Raw genomic sequence first — 23,585 nt, forward strand, 5'->3', positions numbered from 1 at the left:
AGTTTTGAGAGAAAGTGAAGTGTTACTGTGGGTCAGAGGAAAGAGGGGAGTGATAGACTGGATCTGTGTGTTGTATTTAGTAATGCAGACGTCTCGCATTGCTGAAGCATGTGGCTAGAAGAATCTGTTAACAATTGCTGCTGTTAGTATGGAATAAGAAGAAATGTCCAGTTCTGAGTTAAATGTCGTATCAAGTTTACTGTTATACTGAGCTGTTGAAAAGGGTTGTGCCACAAAGGCACTAAGTTCCCCAGTAGTATAATTTGTTGACGTGTTGTATAAATATTTCAAGCAGTTATGGCTTTGAAATATTTTAACAACCTATAGCATAATCCTGTATTGTCATGTAGATTCTGGTAAATTGTAAAATCTGTATATTGTGGTAGCATCATAGGAATGAATGATTATAATTCAAATCTCTTTGACAACCTTCAATAAGATGGTAACATTTTCATTACTGTATAGTTATTGATAAAAAGTGACATTAAGATACAGTAAACCTGATCCAAGTTCATGATTTTTAGAATCATGAATTATTTGTCATAACTTTGCAGTGATTTGTTGGCAGTAAAGAGTGAGTTTCCCCTCTTACTGAAAGAAAGCACAGAGAAATGTCAAGGATAATACATTACACATGCACATATCATCCGACCACTCACTCCGTCACTAAGCTATTTATAATTATAGTACAGTGCAATTTTATAAAATATTCCTAAGGAAAGGAAAGTTTTCAGTTTTCAACTTTCAATGTACCACAATCTTGATGGCTCTTCTTGGCAACATTAACAAGCTAAGAAAATAAAAATCATAGATGGATAAGATTTGGATGAACAGTGAATACAGAAGAGCTCTCAACGTTTAGTAAAATGTTCAGTTAAAAGGATAATCAACCCCATTTGGAGTAAGAGAATAAAACAATAGTTATCAAAGAAAAACAATAATGTTGAACTTTGAAACAAAAGATCACTTTTCATGATTAACGTCATATGAAATGCCCAAAAAGAAAACTTTATAGTTATAAATAATTTAAGCATTAAATAAAGCAAATAAATATAACGACTGTATTGCTCAGATAAATACATTAACATAAACAAATTATGCAAATAAGAACTAGTACAAATTGATGAATAACAATTTTTGGAGTTCAAATATTTAATATTTTACCCTATTTAAAAAAGGCTGGTGTGAAATTTGTGAAATTTCAAGCTAAATATGGGCTGTGACAATCTAATTAATGAATTCTTTGAGATTTTTTGTGTGTGTGTGTGTGTGTGTGTGTGTGTGTGTGTGTGTGTGTGTGTGTGTGTGTGTGTGTGTGTTCTTTTTATACTATAACATTTTTTACGTACAACTGATGGTATTTCACATTTCCTTAAGCATTTTTTTTTTCTCTCAGAGAGTTATTTTAAGTTGGTTAGATAATTGTTCTATTTTGCATTTATTTGCAAAGGTAGCAAGCCTCACATTCATATTTTATACAACTCAGTGTGGCTGGAATATGAAGTTCAATGTGTATTTTGCATACTATATATTTATGTGACCGTGAATCATACATACCATTTAATTGTCCTCATATTAAGTGCATTATGTTTGTTGTACATTCAGTTTAACTTTCTAAGGCATTAAAACAATCCCTCAACCTTTGGTGTAAACAATACCATTTAAGGAGTTCTTTTTCAGTGATCCATTCATCGTCTGTGTGTAAATGAGTAAATTTGTAGTTTGTTGTCAATTTTATTGGAGCTGATCAGTACAGTGTTCATCCACCGACTACTGCATGTATTTAGTCAGTTGTTTAGTTTAGCTTCTGCTGGTTTGTGTTTAAGGAGGTCTGATTCACACCAAAAAGTTGGTCAACAATGACATACCAAGCATTTTCACAACCTGAGACCTCAAAAGATAGAGAGATAATTCTACTGAAAAACATTTTTACTGGTTCCTCTATTGAGAATATGGAATGTGATCCAAAATATTTGCTTTTGTGAATGTGTGTAGTTTTTCATTTATTTGCTAACATCCAACTTCTACCATATCTGGATCATGACAATCACAGCTCAATCTTACATGCAGGGAAAGACTCATCTTGCATAACCACAGTGCTGCTGCTCGCCAAAACCATGATGTTCAAGTCTTGCTGCTTCTCATGGGTTTCCTGGTACCACTCCCTCATAACTTCTGTATCATGGGTTGGAATCAGTGTGACCTATCAGTATGATATGCAAAGTTATTTTATGGCAGGCATATATGAATTATGAATCAGACAATTGTAAGAATAATGGTACCTGTACAGTATTTCCCCACTGGCTCTTTCCTTCCAACAGAGCATCCAGAACTGCCTTACTGGGCTCCTGCGCTGTTGGATCATTACCACTGACTACATAGTAGGAGGATCGGATCCGTTTAAAGAACTCTGCATCCACATTCTTAGCATTGCAGTGATTTGGTATGTAAACTAGGTCCATATACATTGGAGGACAGTTAGGTACTGATGTTCCACTGCTGAACTTAGTGCTTCCTACAACAATAAAAAGATCACATATTAAATATATACAGTAAATCTCTGATATCAAAAGCAAAGATAAACAACTCTTTAAAAGCTATAGACTGTAGACATACTGTATATTCATGTATTTTTTAAGGTGTTATAGTACACGTTTTTTTTCTTCTTGTTTTTAAACTTTGAGTATGAAACCAGAGTTACCTGAAGTGCTGCTTTTCACTCCCCTTGATGCAGAGGTATTAGTAGCATTTTTGGCATCTTTGTCTTCTGGAGTCTTTTTTGGAGAGGACACTTTTGAATCTTTGATGGCACTTGTTTTTGACAAGCTCTTTGTTGCAGATGGCTTAGTCTTGCTGCTGATGTTCTTTTTTGGCTTCCCTCTTTCATCTTTTTGGGATACCTCTTCAGCCTTAAGGACCTCAGGATCCACCATGCAGGCATCAGGATGTGGAGGGGCAGGAGCAGGGTCTCTGGGCGTGACTGGAGGTGGGTCTGCATGACGACAAGTGATAGTCCTATCTGTTGGTAATGTTTCTGAGTCATCCTCAGAGTCAATATTTGCTTCTGCAGTTATTGATGGGCATTCCTCTGTGCCAGGAGGAACATCTGAGTCTGTTTGAGAGGGCACTGATTCACTTACAGAAGTTGGAGGAGTTTCCTCACACTGCTTGCTCTGCTGTTTCCCTCCAGGTGGTGGTGGTCCTCCTCCAGACCTAGCAAGCGGCTTTTCCTCCTCCAGAGGATGTTCCTCATTCATGAAGTACTCAAGAGGACTTGGGTTTATAAAGGATGGAGAAAGCTCTGTTTTTGGATGTCTGTATTCACAGGAGGTCACCAAACACAAGTCCACAACTGCTTGTGACTGAGAAGGGCTTGTTTTTGAGGTATCTGGCCCTATGGACCCACCATCACAAATTTTTGTAGATTCCCCATATTGACAACTGTAGGAATATGATGTGGAGCTGCTGGAAAACTTCTCTTGAATGTCTGTCTGATTGGAACTAGGAGAATGTTGAGCTGGAGATGTCTTTTTGGGACTGGTAGGGGATTTTGAGTCTGTGAAGGGATTTGTCCCTAAGCCAAGTTTCAGCTCTTCTGTCTTGGGAGAAAAACCAGATGACACCGTAGGAGATGAGGGGGACCCGGTCTTTGGAGGAGTCTTCTCCAGATTTTGTCTGTCCTCTATTTTATCCATACCAGTCTCTTTGTAAAATGAGCTGGGACTAGGTTTATCTTTATCCGTTTCTTCATGCGAGGTGCTAAGTCCTCCTAGAACAAGAGATGAGTCAGAAGATAAACGAGATTGATTGTGGGGTGACTGTTTTGGAGTAACAGACTCTGAGAAATGTCCAACATTTGGAGAATCTTCTCTTGGCTCCCCAATTTGGGAGGGTGTTGTAACTGATGGGGTATCTGGCCCTATGGACCCACCATCACAAATTTTTGTAGATTCCCCATATTGACAACTGTAGGAATATGATGTGGAGCTGCTGGAAAACTTCTCTTGAATGTCTGTCTGATTGGAACTAGGAGAATGTTGAGCTGGAGATGTCTTTTTGGGACTGGTAGGGGATTTTGAGTCTGTGAAGGGATTTGTCCCTAAGCCAAGTTTCAGCTCTTCTGTCTTCGGAGAAAAACCAGATGACACCGTAGGAGATGAGGGGGACCCGGTCTTTGGAGGAGTCTTCTCCAGATTTTGTCTGTCCTCTATTTTATCCATACCAGTCTCTTTGTAAAATGAGCTGGGACTAGGTTTATCTTTATCCGTTTCTTCATGCGAGGTGCTAAGTCCTCCTAGAACAAGAGATGAGTCAGAAGATAAAGGAGATTGATTGTGGGGTGACTGTTTTGGAGTAACAGACTCTGAGAAATGTCCAACATTTGGAGAATCTTCTCTTGGCTCCCCAATTTGGGAGGGTGTTGTAACTGATGGGGTGGACTGAGAGGCATCTGATGGGGAAACTGAAGCAGCTTGGGTACTATCAGAATCTTTGAAGAGCATTGCCTTCTCCCCATCTTCCCCAGGTCTGCGCTGTTCTCCTATGACATTGGTTCCATCTGAGGGGCTGTAATCAACTTCTGTTGGACCATTTTCATTGGCTATATGCTGTATTCCTCCTAAAGATGGATGATCTGGTGACTGCTTGCTGAAATCTAATGCAAATGAGTGTTCTGGGGATTCTTGTCCACACTCAACTGACAAAGACTGCTCAGGGGATTTTGTTTCCTGTTGTGGCATTCTCAATTTGGGGGAAACATCAGGGGAGATCGACATAGGCCGGGGACTGGCCTCCTTGGAAGGGGAAACTTCTGCTTCTTGCATTGCGGTCGGAGTCTGAACAACAGAGACAGAGAGAGAGTCATCCACTTCTGTGGAATGAGGGGAGCCAACTTCAGCATGAAGTGATGGGGAGACATCATCTGTTGTAGGTTCTGGTAAAGAACTTGTTGCGAGCGATGCTGTTGAGGCAGAAGCGATGTGAGAAAATGTGTCCTCTGCGACAACCTCATCAACTGGAGTGCCAGACTTATCAGATGTGGTCCCCTCAGATATGGACATTTTGCTGTCCTCTTTAAATGGTGTGAAAGGATTTGTATCAGGAAGGGTCTCTACTTTAGTCAGTGGCAAAGATGTAGCAGATGTAACTGAAGAACTGTCATCAGTTGCTAACTTTTTATCATTATTGTCAGTATGGCTTGGGGTCTTGTGGTCAAGCTCAAAATGGGTTGATAAATGTGCTTCATAACTCGGTGATTGCTTCTTTCCCATTTGCAACACAGGCACTGCTTCATCAATAGGACTAGCCTCTTTGGGAGAGTATTCCTTGTCACTTGTGATGTCAACAATAATAGGACCCTGGGACTCAGGTGTTTTCTCCAGTGGTAGAGTGCCAGCTTTTTCCTCTACTGGGGATTGGTAGTAAGGTGTGTGACCTGAGGACTGAGGAGATAAAGGGCCCTCTAAGGTTTTCTCATCTGGACTGTATGATTCCATTCCTTTTGACATCCCTGTCAATGTGGTTCCCAGTTCAATTGGTGAAGATACACCTGCATGAACATGGTCAACATTCACATTTTGGTCACCAGAAGGTGACCTGACAAGAGGCAAAGTTGTACTGGTAGCACTGAGTCTGATTGAATCAAAAGAGAATGTTTCTTTGGTTAAAAACTCCTTGGCAGATTTGTCTTCCTCCAGTGAAGATGGTGGTGAAATGGTGGAAGCTGATGCATGATAGTCATGCCCCTCAGTGGCATCGCTCTTGGAGTGATCTAATTCAGGAAGGTCTTGGAGAGGTGAAAGGGTCTTTCTCTCATTATCTGTAGTCATACCATACTTGACAAAATCTTGGGAAGGAGAATCACTTTCATCATTGGTTGTCTCATCACTCATTACATCTCTTGGAGTAGACATTTCATCCATAGGTGTTGGAACACTTGAAATCTCAATTGTAGATTGAGTGTGTCCAGATGTTGTGTATTCTTCTGGAGGCTCATCTCGATTTTCATCATCAGAGGCGACCTCACTTTCTAAACCTGCTGGTAGTGTTTCATCATGAATAGAAACAGCAGGAGATGCTGGTGCAGAGATCTTTGGTGGTGTGGTTACATCAAAACTCTGCAACTCAGTTTCTTTGTCATGTGGTTCTTCTGCAACGTAATCTGATCCTTCCTTGGTTTCCTGCTCTACTTGCTCTCCATCATCTTTTAACTTAGATATTGCTCTGTCTTGCTCATCCACTTCCTCTGTATCTCCCTTTTCTTCATAGTCTCCTATTTCAGAAGACTCCTCCAAACCTGTTCCTTCATCTTCAAATTTTTCACTGGTACCATTGCTTTTTTGATTGGGTTCTAGATCCCCTGGAGTACCACCACATTCCTCCTCAGCTTCTGTGGTTGCTATTCCTTCATCCAGGGACTCTGCTGCTTCTGGAGACTCTTTGCAAGGAGTTATTTCTTCATGCTTAATCAACCTTCCTTGATCAGAATCATCTATTTTGGTTTGTAATAGGATTTCGTCAACTTCAGCAATCTCCTCTGCTTTCAGAGCCTCAAAATATTTAGTGAGGTCTTCTGGAGAAGACATCAGTGATCTCTCTGCCTCAAGAACATCTGTTACACTGGCTTCAACGGCAGGTTCTTCAGCAGTAGCACTTGAGATGGAAGGTGCTTCCACTGGTTCACCAGCATCTTTTTTGGTGGGCTTGGACTTAGCCTTCTCTTTGGATTTTGCAGGACTACCAGGGCCCTTGCCTCGTGCTGCAACCTTTGGTTTAGGTGCAGGTTTTTTCACCTCAGGAGTGCTAGGGGCATTCTTTTTCAAGCCACCGACTTTCCTCAAATCTTTTTTAGGTTCTTTTTCATCTTTCTGAGTTTCTTTCTTTTCGTCCTTTCTGCTTTCCTTTAATAGGGAATCTTTCTTAATAACTCGTCTTTTAATTTCCTTCTTCACCTCTTCTTTCTTGGCCTTTTCTTCTTTCTTGGGTGTGGGTTTTTCAGCCTTTTTATCAGCCTCACTTTTTTCCAGGGATTTCTTTGTTTCTTTCTTTATTGTTTTTGGTTTAAGGTCAGCTTTCTTTTTCTCTGGAGTGTCGATTTTGGGTGTTTGCTCAATCTTGCTTTTACTGTCCTTGTCTCCTGTTTTCACTTTTTTCACAAGTGTTTTTTCTTTCTTCTCTATTTTTTGTGTCGGCTCCAGGGTTTTCACAGAGTCAGTTTTACTGAGGGTTGTTAGTTTTTCAGGGGATTCTTCTTTGGACTCTTTCTGGAGATTTTTGCTTGGGGATGGCTTTGATGTGGACTTCAGACTCTCTTTACTATCTGTCTTATGTTTCATCTTTGCTTGTTTCAGTGTTGGTGTGAAATCAGAATTAAGCTCCTTTTGTGTGATCACAGGATGTTTGAGGAAGTCTAAGTGTTTAAGTTTTTCTAGGCCTTCGAGAATATTACTCTGAGTGGAATTGCCTGGAAAGAGAACACGGATGATTTTTTCTGAAGGGTTAGCAGGATGCCACACAATCAGTGATGAGATGGAAGACAAATATGAGATTGGGAGCTCTGATTCTTTTCCATTTGGTAACAAGATGGGGGATTTGTCTTTATCACTACCAGTCCATTCTTTCAGGAAGTACTGCAACTCCTTGCTATTCTCTGCTGGGTTAAGAACAAACATTTCAAGTTTTCCGACCCCCATTTTCTGGAAAAGTATAATTGGTTCTACTGTATTCCCAATATTCCTATGCAGAGGTTCAGGCTTTAAAGAAAGCTTGTTTAGGTACTCCAGCATGAGAGATGCCTCCTCAGCATTTTTCCTAATCTTGTAGTTGGGCTCAAGGTTGTCTAGGTTTTGAGGCATGTTGACAAACATAACTCCAATATCAGGTGAAATCATATTCTTTGTCCAGTCACTGTTAGCTGTGGATCCCTGTGACTGCTCCTCCTCAAGTTCAGCTATTTTGCGCCGCAGCATGCTATTGATACCAGGAAGGTTGTCATCTCCAATGTGTGTGAGGAGAACAGAGTCCACTCTGTCCAGATGTCGTACCAGCTTCCAAAAACATGACTTTCTATCAGATCCACCATTAATCAACATGTTGAAGCCATTAACTGCAAACAGTGCTGAATCACCCCGTCCACCAGGGAAAATATAACAGCATGGTTTGGATAACTTTAGGAAGCCTCCTGAAGTTGGGGGTTCAAGCATGTCAAAAGGAGATGGGATTTCTACAGATTCTGACAGGTACTCTGTGAATTCAGAAAGACCTTCCATTTCTGGAAGGATGGTTGGGGTGTTTAGCTTCATATGGATGAAGTCCTGCAAGTTGTGTTTGTCTAGGTTCGAATTTTTCCAGTCACCATGCTCCGGACAGAAAAGAGTTAAACTGGCTTTGTTGGCTGGATGTATGGTGCTTAGAAGCTCTCCGATCTGTGAGTCAAATGAATTGAAACATTTCACTAGACAAGTTTACTTGAGTTTGGATTACCATGTAAAACTCTACTGTGCATACTGAGTTTTAGCATTTGTTGGCTGTTTGAGAATCTCTTTTTTTAAAGCACTGGTAAATATAGCAAACCGAAGCAAAAGCTAACAATCACTCACCTCTTGATCAGTAAAAATGTCAATGAAATTGAAGAGAGAAAAGGAGCCTGACTGGAGAATCAGCTCGCCTGTATTTTCAAAACACTGTCCTGCCAGGACGAGGAGCTTATGGTGGGCTGTGTCTGAGACCATCAGACGTACCTGAGTTTAGACATAAAGTTTATAAAATATTATAATCTTCATTAAACATTGACATGATTTTAATTAATCATGGCTTGCATTTGTTGGAACAAAACCAACACAGCATGTGAAGGTTATCCTAAATTAATTACATGCAATTTCTGAATTACCCAGCTAACGGAAGTACATCTGTTTCTATAAGCTCTTCTATAAGCTTTAGTATTATTATTGAATTGTATTACTTTGGCATTCTGTCTCTTTTCCTCTCTCTTTCTTGTTCTCTATCAGGGCCAGCATTTTCCAGTTTGGTGCCATTGACTGTTCTGGGCGGTCTGCCAGGGTCAGACCTGCAGTGCTCTATCATATTATTAATGCAGAGTCAAACTGCAGTCACAGTCAGCGTGCTGTGCGTTGTGAGTTTGTCTGTTTGTAATGTTTATTCTTATCCCCACTTATTTGTTTCTGCATTAACCAGACAACTAAAATAGTTTTAAAATATGTTTAAATGGCAGACATCTAGATATATTTATTGAAATATAAAAAGAGGGTGCTTACCTCAGTGCTAACAGCTTCATCTGAAGGGTTGATGAGCACTACTGTCTCCAAAACATTACTTTTGTGATGCAGAATCTTTTGCCCTGCAAATAAAATGACACGTTACTAATGTTCAGTGTGATGTGCACAAACTGCACATGGGAATCTTCAAATGCTTTGGTTTGTGTTGTACACTGGATTAGACAAATGTTATGAATACACCAATATATTTAAAGAACTGTTTTCACTTAACACAAAACAAGCTGCTGCTTAAGGAACCAGAACTAGTTTTGGTAAGTTTATTTGGTCTGTAATTTTACTGCAGACCAGTCATCCTTTTCTTTTCACTACCATTTTTTTCAGCTCCTTTAGTTATGTATATTTGCCTTATTGTGTTTTAAGTTAAATTTGCAGTCAAAATGGTTATCATGGTCAGGGGGTTGTTTTTTATGTGACATTTGTCTCACTTAATTACCTAGTGTGTACTCATGCACCTACTCTCCCCTTCTCTTCCTAATTTCTCTATACGCTCTATTGACACAGATATCCAATTAACCTCTGCCCTCCTCCAGCAACTTGTCATCTTTTCTCTTTCAGTCACCTCATGGGTGGAACATGAAAATGCTTCTAGTATTCCACTGTGTGTTCCCCTTTTCTCTGCTAATGGAGTTTTTTTTTCTGTACATCCTCTCCACACATGTCCTTTGACTAGGTGACTATATTGACAATGTATTTCTGCCTGTGATTTTTCAATATCTTTTTTCCCATCCCCTGCCCAAATGGCTCTCGATAAAGTCAAGTGAAAATCTCCCAATCTCTCTCTGGGTGAATCAATCCTATTATAAATTCATCAAGCTGCCCAGAAGCAGTGAAGCTGTAAGCTTGCAGGAATCGATCAACTCTGTCACTGTCAGTACTAGAGTGTTTGCTATTACTGCAGAATCTATGAGCCCCTTCTGTAACATCAGCCTCATCACTCATTTAGCAATTGTTGTTCATAGTCTCATAATCCCCTCTGAGGTTGTTTGTAAAGGTTCAGTGACCCCACGCTCCATAGGTGCTGAAAATTGCTGGAAGAATAAGGCCTTAGTTATTTAAAAATTCAAGGTCTAATTCTAAAACACAAGAGGACACGCACAATTTTTTCCATTTGCACGAAACAAAGCACAACCTCATACATGCCTGGTCACACCACAGCCAAAATTAGTTATAAAAAAGCCTTGTAGATAAATGACATGCTTTGGATCACAAGGATGTTTACATTGCAGATATTAGGTCTCATTCACTAAAGTATGTAAAACCTGCATGCAAACTTTCTCACACAGATTTCATGATTCATATATATAAGTTTGAACTGCAAACTCCAAATCCCATCCTGGATTTGGCAGGATGTATTATGCTAATTACTTACTGCAGGCACATTCTCCCTTATTTAGAATAATCTGGATTCAGTGACATTGACAAAGCTGCATATGCATTTGGAAATTTTGCATGAGAACCTTTGTAGGAAAAAAGGCACAGTTGTATGCAGTTATTATTAGTGAATGTGAACCTCTGAGAGTTCTATAAAACATCTTTATTGTATTTCTCTCATCATCCTATTTCATATATTTGTAGGTTCTGTGTGGGTTCTAGAGACTGTTCTCTTTATTAGGACGGAATATGTTTGTGTGAGTCTGTATGTGTGTATGCATAAATCCAGGTGGCTCTCTCATGCAGTGTAAGTAATTACAGTGTGTTTTCCACCTGCTGAGTCATCATTAACGCTACAAATTCATTCCTTTCCATATTCCCTCATCTCACCATATTCACTGTACCTGTATCTGTTCCTTCTATTATTTTCCCTGCATTTTTTCCTTTTTCTGACAGCTCTCCACAAAATATTTCTGTATACAAATGAAACCTACATAATATCATATATGCATTACATTTCAGAGAAATACTGTAGACCAACTAGGGCAACAACCATTGAATGTGTGATGTTTTTCCTAAGGGTAGTGATTAATTAGTGTTAAAAGTGTTTCATTTTAATTTTATGTGCATCTTCCCCCAAGAACCCACCATTTTTAAATAGGTATACAGCATATCTGAGACTCCACATCCCAATATGGGCCACCCTCTTTTTGATCATTAGTAGTGGGATTTAGAGTTCCTTTGTGAGAATCTGCTTTTTTTAAGATCAGTATGAGGATGGAAGGGAGCCATGGAATAGAAATAGAGAAATATAATGCATCTGACTATGCCGAAATTGACATCTGCATAGCAAGTGGAGCATACTTGATGTAGAACACACTGTGGCTTCATTTCTTCTCCACAGGGGTGTTCTGAGGTGTTGCATTCATTTCACTGCAGTACTCTCTGCTCTACTTTAGCTGCAGATACTCTTCAGAGCATAGACATCTGTGTATTTGTAATAAATGATTCTCTTCTAACCTAATTTATTTTCTCCTTGCTCCTCTAAATCCGAGCAGGTCCGTTAAAATGGCTGAGGTGGCAGTAACCTGTCATGAATTCTATTCCATCTGCCCAGCACACACCCAGACTCGCGCACCAGGGGGAAGCCCATTTATGCGACAAAAACAACTGCTGCCGGGAATTCCGAAGAGGTGAAGAGAAAAAATGTGATTAGAATCAGTGGTGCGAACTAAAGTTCAGACAAATTACACCATGGTCGATAGCAGAGTTGTCCTCTGCTCTTGGAAAATATAGCTGCTGCCATTGACTATTATCCACATGGGTGAGTAAAATGGAGCTTTTATGATGAAATGATCACCGACCATACCTTGATTTTCTAAACCTTTAGCAGAAAAATAAGGCCATACAGGTTTGGAACAATATAAATGTAAATAAATAGAAATTTTTAAATGAGAGAATTTTCATTTTTGGGTGAACTGTCTCTTTCATTCCTGTCAAATAGATTTTAAAGGTGCTATTGTTTTTTGGAATTATCACATACACTCTTAAATATAAAGGTGCTTCACGATGCCCTAAAAGAAGCTTTTTGTCTAAATGGTTCCATAAAGGACCGTTAACATCTGAAGAACCTTTCTGTTTCATAAAAGGTTCTTTGTGGCGAAAGAAGGTTCTTCAGATTATAAAAAGGTAAGAAAGAGATGTTTTTTTGTGGAACCAAAAATGGTTGTTCTATGCCTATGGCATCGCTGTGAAGAACAATTTAAGCACCTATACTTTCAAGAGTGTATATAATGTCCCCACCACCTTACAGACATAAAATCTGGATCATATCTGTCTCTGACACCTGTCTCTACACTGCACCACCTTTTTTGTCCATCAGAAAACAGCAAATCCGAAAACCTCTTTTCAAGTGAATCATTATGCATGTTCAATTTTGTTTAGATTTTTTTTTTTTTTTTTTTTTTTGTCTGAGAGAGGGATTGTGGTTGAACTTGGAAAAAAGGCAGAAGTCAGCAAAATATCTGAAATTTATTAAGGCACCTTAAAACAAACCATATCATGTTGTAGATATGTAACAATATATGTATAAACCTTCGGCTCTTAGTAAGCTAAGCAGGCATATTTGATTGTCACCTAAAAGCTGGGCTACTTCCATTCCAGTTTGATTCTGGGGGCAGATGTGTCAGCCGCAGTATTGTTTAGCTTCCACTAGCTTTGCTCTTCCACACTCACCCAACCCCGTCCTCACCCCTCCTGTCCTGATCTCAACTCACACTGTGTCTCTGATACTAATACAGACTGAACACCCTTTGGGCACGTAGCCTCATCTAATGACACTCAGCACAATGCACAAACAAAGCAAGCATCCACACAAATGCAGTGCCATAAACATGAACTCGACTTTCTCCCTCACTTTGTCTCTCTCCAAATCTCTGTCCTGTCCTTTCAATGCCAAAATAGGATTTTGAACAGGACATAGCAGAGCCCTTTCGAACACACATACGAATAGTCAGAAATATCAATACCACTTATCACAGTTCCTCTTAAAAACATTAAGTCCCATAGTGTCATCAACAAAAACACAACACAGAAATTAAAATTGTCTGCAGCAGAAATCTCTTTGATGCATATCACTCACTTTCTAGCCCATACATCAAAGCAAAGCATATCAGACATCATTTTAGGCTCAGTTTTATACTCATGTCTTACAATGACATAAAATGCTTTTATTTATTTATTATTAATCAAACAACATAAAAAATGTATTATATAATTGTACAAAAATCTATATAAATTGCAAACACACCCAGGACAGTATGACTTTACTATAAAACTGTATTGAAATTCCTGGATTTTCATTAGATTTTATTTTTACACTTTTTTTCACAGAAGAAAGAATTTCATACGTGTTTGGAACAACTTGAAGGTACTGTAAGTAAATGACAAACTTTTGGATGAACTGTTCCTTTAAATTGTCAAGTTGTTGAAAGATACCTATTTTAACAATAATATATCATAATTATTGACCTAAACATGTATAACATAGCCAGTTCACATATCTGTTAATATTAATAATATCACAGAATTCCAGGTGAACAGACAGTATGTAAATACACAGTAGACCGTGCAATCATTTGTTAAGTGCTTATTGATTACATTACAGTTGCTGATTCATTACTATTGATTACATACTGCACTGATGCTGTGCGAATCTGCTGGACTGTGATAGCTGATCTAATTTTAAACCTCCAGGCACATTTTTAAGCCTCAGTCTCGACTCAAAGCACTGAAAAAGTTTAGGTACCATATGCTTATCCTCTAAAGGCCATGAAGTACCTCAAAAGCAAAGGGATCCTCCGTGTTCCTTTTATCTCCTGAGCCTCACAGACACAATATTACCTCTCTCATAATTCTTTTTTAAAGCATTCTTTCAAGTGCTTCCTCATCTTCTTTTTTTGCTGTAATCTCTTTACCGAGTTTCACACTGTGATTCATCTTCTGTTAGTGATTCTGACTGGGACTCCAAGCATTTCATAGGCATTGGGATGGTATTTTGTACAAAGGAGTTAATCTAAAATAAATGATTTCTTGTTTTTCCCTCTCTGTTTTCTCTTATTTTGTTTGATCTATTTCCATGTGAATTATGTGAATATCCATGTTTTTGCATTCTTGTAAATTGCATACTCCAATATTTTTTCTTTTGACAGTTTGATTGTATTGTTCCTTATCCATGCACTGCTTTGAATAAAAACATCTTCTAATAAATAAATGTAAATATATGTGTGTATGTGAGTCTCAAGTCTTCCTGTGCTCTTCGACGTCTGGCCTCCTCCCTGCTAATAGTAATAACCCACCTTCTCCCTGCCCCCATTTATCTGTCTTGCCCTGTAGGAGAGTTCAACAGATAATTATCCTACACCTCTCTTGTATTCTACTCTGAAAACTATTAAAGACTAAATTAAATTAAAATCCTTTGGAAGTTACAAGTTACAAAATTGGAATTGCTGTAAAAAAGGAGGGGGAGGTTGGTGGGTTAAAGCAATTATCCAGACATCCACAAGGTATTTGTCTGTGGTGGACAGCTAATGGCTTTGCACTTAAAAGGCTTAATGGCCAAAAGTGGCACAATGCAAATTCCTCTGTTAATTTTCTAAAACGCTTGGTCTAAAGCCACCCATCGAGCAATAAATCTGATTATGGAAATGAACCAACACCTACATGTGTCATGTTTATCCTAAAGGGGGGATTAGTAGCCAATGATATATTCATGCTTTGTCCTCTTCTGACAGCCATTCAGATGAGTAAATAAGAATTCCACAGTGAATTCTGATGATCTCGACAAAGTAATAAGTTTTGCTGCCTAATGGCTATACCGGAACTGTCTCAAGTGCTTCCTGTACTAACATATATAATCAAGGAGACACTTATGATGATGAGTGTAAGTTATTGTGCTATTAAGCTATAGTATGCGTGTGTGTGTGTGTGTGTGTGTGTGTGTGTGTGTGTGTGTGTGTGTTCAAGCATAGATTACATTTCAATCACTGAAGGTCAGTGTTGGCTCATCATCTGCTTACATTAGCAGACAGAGTGTCTCTATGGAAGATATTTCCATTATGGTTAACCCCCCACAATTTCCTGCTGTTTTGTGAAAAATTCTGTACTATTGTTCAGGTCTGACTGCATTTAAAGCCCTATGTGTTAAGCCTTGAGTTCAAAAGCAGACAAAACCATTGTCATTAATTTTTCTACTAATTATCTTACATCTAGCGTTTCATCCCTTGCAGCAATTCAGCATGAGAGAGGAAAATATAAAAAATGAAAGATCCAGGGGCAGGCAGAAAGAGCGAGTGTGCAGGGAGGACAGAGGAGGGGACACCAGGGACAGGGTTTGATCCAGACAGAGCTTCAGGCAGACCGTCTAAACCCACCTCTTTTATCTTCATCAAAAGAATTCATCAAACTCACAAAAAGATCAGAATGTAAAAGAAAATATGAAATAGGGAAGCTAATAAGTTCTATTAATTGTGGTTATCTCACCAATGTTAAAATTCTTAAGTGCTAATAAACTGATAAGAATCACTTTTACTTAACAGCTGAAGCATGACATTATGAAACAAAATATATTGCTGTTGTGATAGGGATGCTCAGAAGAGTCACAGAGCATAATACTGTGGAAGATATGCAAACAGGTGTAATGCAGATATAGATTCAGGCACCTAACCCCTGAAGTGATTGACACATTTTTCATCCCCGACAAGCTGATCTAGTTGGCATTGAAATTATGTCACTGGAATTTTTCTTGTGTTTATTTATACAGTAGATTTTTGAAGCAGATTTTCTAGCTGTTTTAATGACCTTGGAACATGAGAGATTTTGCTAAGTCATGGTAATGCTAATTCTTACATGGAAAAAAACAAGCAGTACAAAATACTTGCACTTTAATGTACCACTATTGAAGTGTGGGCTCGCTTGTGTTTTAAATTTGTAATACTAGGTAATCATAAATTTCTACATAAGAGTTTTGAGCTGGCTAGGGGATAAGAAGTGAGCCGATAATGTTCAGCCTACCTCTCACGTCAGCTGAAAACCTGGCAGAGTGTCGAGAAACAAAAAGCTTCAACTCCAGGTCCAGGTTACAATCAATCAGGTTTGTGTCCCATGAACGAATTCCTGCAAACCAGAGGGAAAAGTGTGAAAACATGAAAAGTGTTGCACTTTTTACAGATCATAAAGAGATCATGAACATATTTTACTGTACAATGGATCGGTCTAAAAGGGGAGGTATTCAAATCATAATCAGGTTGGGTTTCAGATCTTTCCTGTGTATTGAATTGTAGACCAGTCTCACTAAATTCACGTAACTAAATGCCATGCTCTGTTGGTTTACACCCAAAAGTCAATCAATGTATGGAAATATCTATGAAATGTTCTGAGACTGGACATCTGTGCTAATTCTCTTTATGATCAATGGTTAGCCAGAAGAGAAATTTTGTGTTGAAGAGGACTGCCTCTGAATGGTAAAACGTTAAGAAGGTTGTTCACATGACAAACATTAGCATGATACTTACTCCCCTCATGGGATCACAAAGGAATATTACTCCTAGCTATATTTCCTCTACCACACACAATTTATAGTGTAGCCTATGCCTTCAAGGCAATTATAATAATATACTATTACGATGATGTCTTTATGGTTTCCCTTATTAATCACTGCTTTGCTTTTTTCACCTCCATATCTGGCTTGATTATTTGGTTGTTTATAATTTAAAAGATGCCAGATCTCCTTTACTCACAAAGTTCCACAAAACAATTGCACAGGTATTGCTTGATTTAATTTCAGTGTTTAATACAATACAAAAAAAAGTAGGTTTGTTTATTACAATAAACAGCAGTAAAACTTCCAGTAAAGTGAATCTGGTAACAAATAAATCTAAGAAAAATTGTGCATTGTTCAGTAGGCTATCATCAAAGTGATGATATGAATGATTCATGAGTGAGTGTATGCCTACTGGAAATAGCCTTTATGGTGGTTATGTCTACACATACACAAAACCTTTAATTAATATCGTTTTATTCAGATGTGCAATAATTTTTTAAGCCAACACATAAATGTAGGCTTATAGTATTTTTTATGTATATTATAATTAGATTATAAAGACCTGTTTATAAGTTAAATCATGGCTACACTGCAACAAGCTCAAAGGGACACATACAATTAGACTACAATAAACACCCTTACTAATAAGATGTAATTAAAAACGCAATATGTGCCTACATATCTTATTGCTTTATTGGATCAATTAGATGTAGGATCATGTAACGACATAATTACGACATAAACAGCCGAAACGGGCTCTTCTTCTTCTTCTTTTTTTCCAAACTGTTGAAAAGGACCGGTTCGCGGAAATCAATCAAGTCCCATGACTAACTGAAACGCCCTTTTTGCCAGGAACGTGGGGCCCTTCTGACTTTCCGTAGGGACTGCAGTGCGGACCGCGCCACGCCTACATACCGGTGTCGTACTAGAAAGGAGTGAGTAGAATATAAGAGGACAGAAATAAATAGGGATGCGCAGCCAGCAACAATGTCTGTAGGTCTAGTGAAGTGGACAAAAGTTATGGCTTTTTGCCTTGCTAGTTATACAATACAGCTAGCTATTATTATTATTTAATAACTTATTATTATTATTATTTAATGAAAATAAGTCTCGTGGTTATTTAATGTGATTCCCGCATGAATCGCAAAAACAAGATAAGAAGATAGTAAGAAAAGCACGAGCTAAGGAAACAAAGAACTGGCGCGCCACATAAAAAATCCACGCAAACCCAAGGTGATGGTGCACATCCCGACTGCAGAGCCGATCGACGCTCCATATAACGACCCCCCACCCCGCAAAACAAGCGATACTCCTTATTGATCGACAGACTATAAATATGCATGCTGAATCATCCTAGCCCACGACACAAGTCAGACACGAAAGTTCGTCATATGGCCAAAAACAACATCTGGATAATCAGATAGAGCTGCACGCCCTGCGAAAACAGTGATGGTGCTGATGGTGATGATGATGTCTTTGGGAAACGGGGTGGCGCGATGCGATGGCTTTGATAAGACATGCATTGCACTCGCCAGTTACTAACAGGGAGGGGCTGCGCTACAGTTTCCATCCTACATATTCTCACAACAAAGAAATCCAATAACATGATGCATGGAAAGTTTCTTGCAGTCAGCAGAAATGTGTGGCTAGATTCCCCCACTCAAAACACCTATAGGCTATTCAACCCCAAAGAGAGTTCAAGGTTAGACTATTAAACTTCAAAAAGCAACTGCAGAAGGCATAAGCGTCCAGGCATCATTTAAAACAGATTCATGGCGTAAATTGCACTAAAGCACTGCACGTTATTCGTGTCAGCTGAGCTACCTTTCTCAATGTCCGCAATGGCACACTTCAGATGCTCGTCGGTGACCAGCTCCCCGATGACCACCAGCAGGTAATATTTGCCCTCGTCGAAGTGATGTGTCGAGGCCGTGGGTGATGCCGTGTTCTTGATGCCACTGACACCTCCGAAGGGTGCTGGAGGATCTACAGGATCAACTAGCGTCGCCATTCTCTCAGACACTCGCTCTCTGTCCGGCAACCTGAAGTGAGCTGCTCTCTGAAGCCGTGCAGCGGGCGCAGAAGGAGTGGCCCAGGCTTTTATATCCTCAGACTGGGTGTCATAGTGATGAGGAACCGCTGCTGCCTCTCCTCTCATCCAGCTGATGTCATGCAGCAAATCATAAAGCTGCGCGAGACCAATCGGAACCTCGAAAAGCGTTACATAATTAAAGGATGTCCAGGATTTAGCCTTAACATTGGACTAACTTGTTTGAAATGTGGATTGCGCGTCAGTATCCATAAAAGTTCAGCACTGACGAAATAAAACAGCTATACTGAATAGAAAAACAGCTATAAAATGAATAGAAAAACAAGTTAAAACAATGACCCCATAGCCTATTTCCAAAGTATCTCAATAATACAACATAATAAATATTTCAATTATTGAAACTTATGGTTTTTATGAGTTATATGAGTTATGAGTATATATATAAAGAAAATACTATTTTATTTAGCCTTGTGACATTATTTGCATAAAATAAGCCCCCTTAATTCTCATTCATGTGGAAAGAATGATATATAAATTATAAAGCATTTATAGGTTCCATCAGTGGCATCTGTTGTACTTAATTTATGATGCAAAATAGTTGAAAATAATGTCACCAGTTTGAAAAGAATAGTGCTATAATAGGCTTTATTATTGTATTTTATTTATTTATGTTATATTACCTGGACATGTTTTTGACAGGTGAAATTCACCCATATACAGTAGTCAACATTTGAAGTGGATCAAAATGTTCATCAAAGTTTAACATTCCAGAAACACATATAAACATATATACATCTATTTTTTTGTGTGTTTTCATGTGCTTCTGAAAGACTGGCGTCTGTCTCTATTTTGCTGTGCTCTTCCCACTGATCCAGAAGAGGGTGTTCTTCCTTGTCCCGTCTTGATGATGTCATTTTAGGCAGAGTCATTGCACATATTTTACTGTCTCATTTTAAAGGTGGATGCTCTGTAATACAGCTGTGTCATTGGGGTTCACCTGGAGCTGTGCGGCAGATTTTGTGTATTTAGCACTCATATGCAGGTTACTACTGTATATAAGATTGATAAACACACCAATTTATGTATTTGTACTTAAGTTTATTTATTCAGTGTTATTTTCATTCGTGATTGTTAATGGCGAATTTGTTTTGTCATGGCACAGTCTAGTTTTATGAACTTTTGTTTTGCATTTCCTGCAGCTGTTTCAAATGAACCTGTTATCTACAGTAGCCTATGTGCATATGTAAATATTTCAGTAAAATAAATCAGCATGTCAGTCACTGCAGTTTTGAGCACAGGAAGTGGGGCATGATTTAGCACATCAAACATTCAGTACATTACTTCTGGAAAAGTGGAAGCCTGTTATAAATCTTTTATAAGACCACATGCGAACCAATCAGGGGTGTTTTTGTTAAATGTAGTGTGATAATAAAGCGTGAAAGGGTGTGTGTGATGTACAGTGACAGAATGGAATATATAAGAAATGAAATGTTAATGTGTTTGGTTGATGTGTTATTTTGAAAGTATGTGTAACCACATGATTTTGTATTCCTGTATATGGTGCTAGTCAAGAGAGTGAGTGTTCAAATTTAAAACAGAATTAGGAGATTATGTTTCCTTGAGTCAATAAAGGGAAATGAAATCGGAATAGAGTGAAGGAAGAGAATGAAATTATTTCAGCAGCAATTATGTTAAGTGGTGTCTGTCATGACAAAGACATTTGTTGCCATGGTAGCTGTGCCATGGGACCACAGTCAGCCCACCACTGCATGGGGCACAAGATTAAACAATCATCATTGCTATGGAAATGCCCAGTCTGGCATATGAGTGACCAGTGACAAAATATGATATGGTCATGTTTGATCAGTTTTTCTAACAACTAAAAATGACACAGATGTGCTTACAAATGTACTGTCTTCTATCATTTTATTCAATTTTAAAAGTATTTCTTCCACGCTGAAGCAGTTCTTCCACACTGATAATTACAGTAAATAATTTACTGTACAAAACTCACGTACTTTCTTGCAACACATGGCAAATAATGTCATAGTTAGCTCTAAAACAGGTTATTCCTAGATAAGGATTTATAACAACTTTTAGTTTGGAATTAACAAAGGAATGAAGAGCAGAATGAGTCTTAGTCTGGCAAATCCTTCTGTGTACTAGACACTAACTCAATAGGGGGCACTCTGAGTGTATAAGCACATACCCTAATGCCCACCTGTTCTCATTACACTCCAAGTTTTGTGAAACATACATACACACACACACACACACACACACATACAGGTTTAAGGGTTCACGAAGGGTTTAAGGGTTAGCTGTTTTTCTAAGCAGTCATGTGGCAGCATAGTGGTTAAATTGCACCTGAAAATAAAATGATCTCAGTGTAATTACTGTGATAAACAAAACATGACATTATGTCAGCCTATGAAAAGCAGCAAATTACAGGAAAGTCTGTTTTCCTCTGCAGGGCAAGCAGGAAAACAGTATAGCAGCTTGACAGTTTTTGGACTGAATAAGTGTGTGCTGTTTTGATGAGTCAGAAGAACCTCCTACTGATCCGTCTCTACAGAGAGGCTTGCTCTGTCTGAGTCTGCCACTGTCTGCCTGTCATATTAACAAGTGCTAAAAGGGTCAAATAAGGTAAAAGATGGAAAATATAAAATGCAGTTAGAGAGCAATTATAGAGGTGTAAGAAAATTCATATAAAATAATATTTTGAATCACTGTCATTATCCAATCCCTTCCACATTTTTTAAAGATGAAAATTGGTTTGGTTTCAACAATGCAAATGTAACTATTCATTTACACTGTGAAAAGTGGACACATCTGGGTTATTGTAGCTAACTAAATCGAAAACTAAAACCATTAAAAAATGTGTTACTTGAAATAAAATAAATGTTAACTGAAATAAGATAAAATAACATATAGCAACCTTTTTATTTCAGCTAGCTGAGGCCATTTTTCATTAGCTCAACTGATGTACTCAAATAATTCAAACTAAAAATATATATATATTTTAATTATACAGGCAATAGTAAACAAAAAACTACTTAAAAAAAAAACATTTCACAGTATATACACACATAAACATACATATTTGATCCTTGTTATTTTTTTTCTTAATTGGTGTTATCAAATGCTGTCAGGTTGTTTCTGTCATAAATAATATTTTTTACTATGCATATTTTTCATACAGAAAATGTTATGTATACTAAATATGTATACTAAAGGAAACAGAAATAAGTTTTCTATTAGGCTATTTAAAACCACAGCATGATTATCAGTGGGTCTGTGTTCAAGAATCAGAGAGTAATCAGTATTGTGCTTCCCCCTAGTGTTCTGATGAGGTGTCACACAATGCCGCAGCGTATAACTTTCCGCGGGTCCGCTAGTGTCCGCTAGTGTGCGCGACGTAAAAATCGTCATCAGAGAGTGTGCGCGGAGGCTCTGAGCGGACGACCGCGTGCCTCCCATTTTTTATGAGGTCAGTAGGTTTCAAAAGCACAACTGCACATGTGCAGGCAGTGTGAAGAAGCCCATTGCTACTCGAACCTGTGCAATCCTCCAATAAAAGAATATAAAGACAGCCAGATGTGCAATAATTCTGGGCAATTGTTTGGTCACATGTTTGTTGGAAAGAGGACCATCAGCGTACGCTTTCGGAAATATAAATGGAAGAAGTCCGCGCTGTCCGTGTACGCGTCCGGATTGCTCATTCGGAAAGTATAACACAGGCTTATTATTTATACATCCTCGTTTGGCTTGTACTTTTCATGGCATCTACAGAATTACAAATCCTGCCCTTAAACAAAAATACTTAGTGGTCAGTTCAAAACAAGCACAAGATAGCTTAATGTGTTTGATCATTCCGGTTGCACATATTTGTTTAATTATTAAAATACATCAGTTTCTTATAGCTGTACGTTTTGTGCATGGTCATCTCCTGAGTCCAAAATATTGCTGGCCAGGCATAACTGTAGTATCTTATGAATGGTGGGACGTTTTATTAATGCTCCACAAGGTGTCACTATCCTTCTATCTTGCACGTTCTCATGAGTCCATATTCAAGCGTTCAAGGATTTACATAGTAGTTATTTACGGTGAGCCGTCCTCAAATCAGACTCAGTTTCTCTTTGTCAGTAGGCAAGTGCCGTTAACTACATGTCTGAACAGTCTTTGTTTGTATAAAGGGGATGTGTCATGAGTCATATTTTATCCGGTCATAGTTTATGGCTCTTTTAAAAGAGCTTTTTACTGAGTATAAGGACGCACCTTTTCAGCTCATCTACGGTTTTAAATTAGCCATTAAGTTAAATCTTTTAATTTGCAAATCCTCATGGGTATGTCTAATGATACCTTCATCCCTCTTCACATAGTGCCAGACTCCTTGAATAAAGATTGGCCTATTCATTATTGCTCAATAGCCAAAGCTTAGAACACTTACGTAAGAAAAAAAAGAAAAGAAAAAGATGATTCAGGTTTTTTTTTTCTTTTGTCATCGTAGAAGATATAAAACAGTTTGTCACTCATGATCTAAATTAAAAATCTTTAAAATTTCTGGTTAAATTTCTTTTAAAGGCCTGGAACTATTCGGCTGCTTCTAAATATACATATTTTCTATGTATTCGAACTATCTAGTTGGTGAAAAACAGTACTAGTAAAAAGAGTACTAGCCTATGCCCAAAATCAATGCAACTGATGCTGGTAGATCACTTGACATTTGTAGTTCAAGTGAATAACATTACATACATACAGAACATACTTT

General features: G+C 38.3%; 1 protein-coding gene across 2 annotated transcripts; it reads right to left on the bottom strand.

The window, feature by feature from the left end:
- Positions 1 to 1,268: 1,268 nt before the first annotated feature.
- Positions 1,269 to 18,960, bottom strand: LOC109051612 (microtubule-associated protein 1B-like). Of its 2 annotated transcripts, XM_042724274.1 has the most exons (8): positions 18,589 to 18,960; positions 16,236 to 16,337; positions 9,273 to 9,355; positions 8,598 to 8,738; positions 4,391 to 8,423; positions 2,702 to 3,865; positions 2,283 to 2,515; positions 1,269 to 2,203 (listed from the first exon to the last, which is right to left on the bottom strand). In XM_042724274.1, the coding sequence occupies exons 1-8, from the start codon at positions 18,920 to 18,922 to the stop codon at positions 2,048 to 2,050; spliced, it is 6,246 nt and encodes a 2,081-aa protein (XP_042580208.1). In that variant the 5' UTR covers positions 18,923 to 18,960; the 3' UTR covers positions 1,269 to 2,047. The 2 variants fall into 2 exon arrangements, with proteins under 2 accessions (XP_042580208.1, XP_042580207.1); XM_042724273.1 differs by having other exon boundaries at positions 2,702 to 8,423; positions 18,589 to 18,958.
- Between the last annotated feature and the right edge of the window lie 4,625 nt (positions 18,961 to 23,585).

This window comes from Cyprinus carpio, chromosome B5 (genome assembly GCF_018340385.1).
Source record: "Cyprinus carpio isolate SPL01 chromosome B5, ASM1834038v1, whole genome shotgun sequence".
NCBI classification, from domain to species: Eukaryota; Metazoa; Chordata; class Actinopteri; order Cypriniformes; family Cyprinidae; genus Cyprinus; species Cyprinus carpio.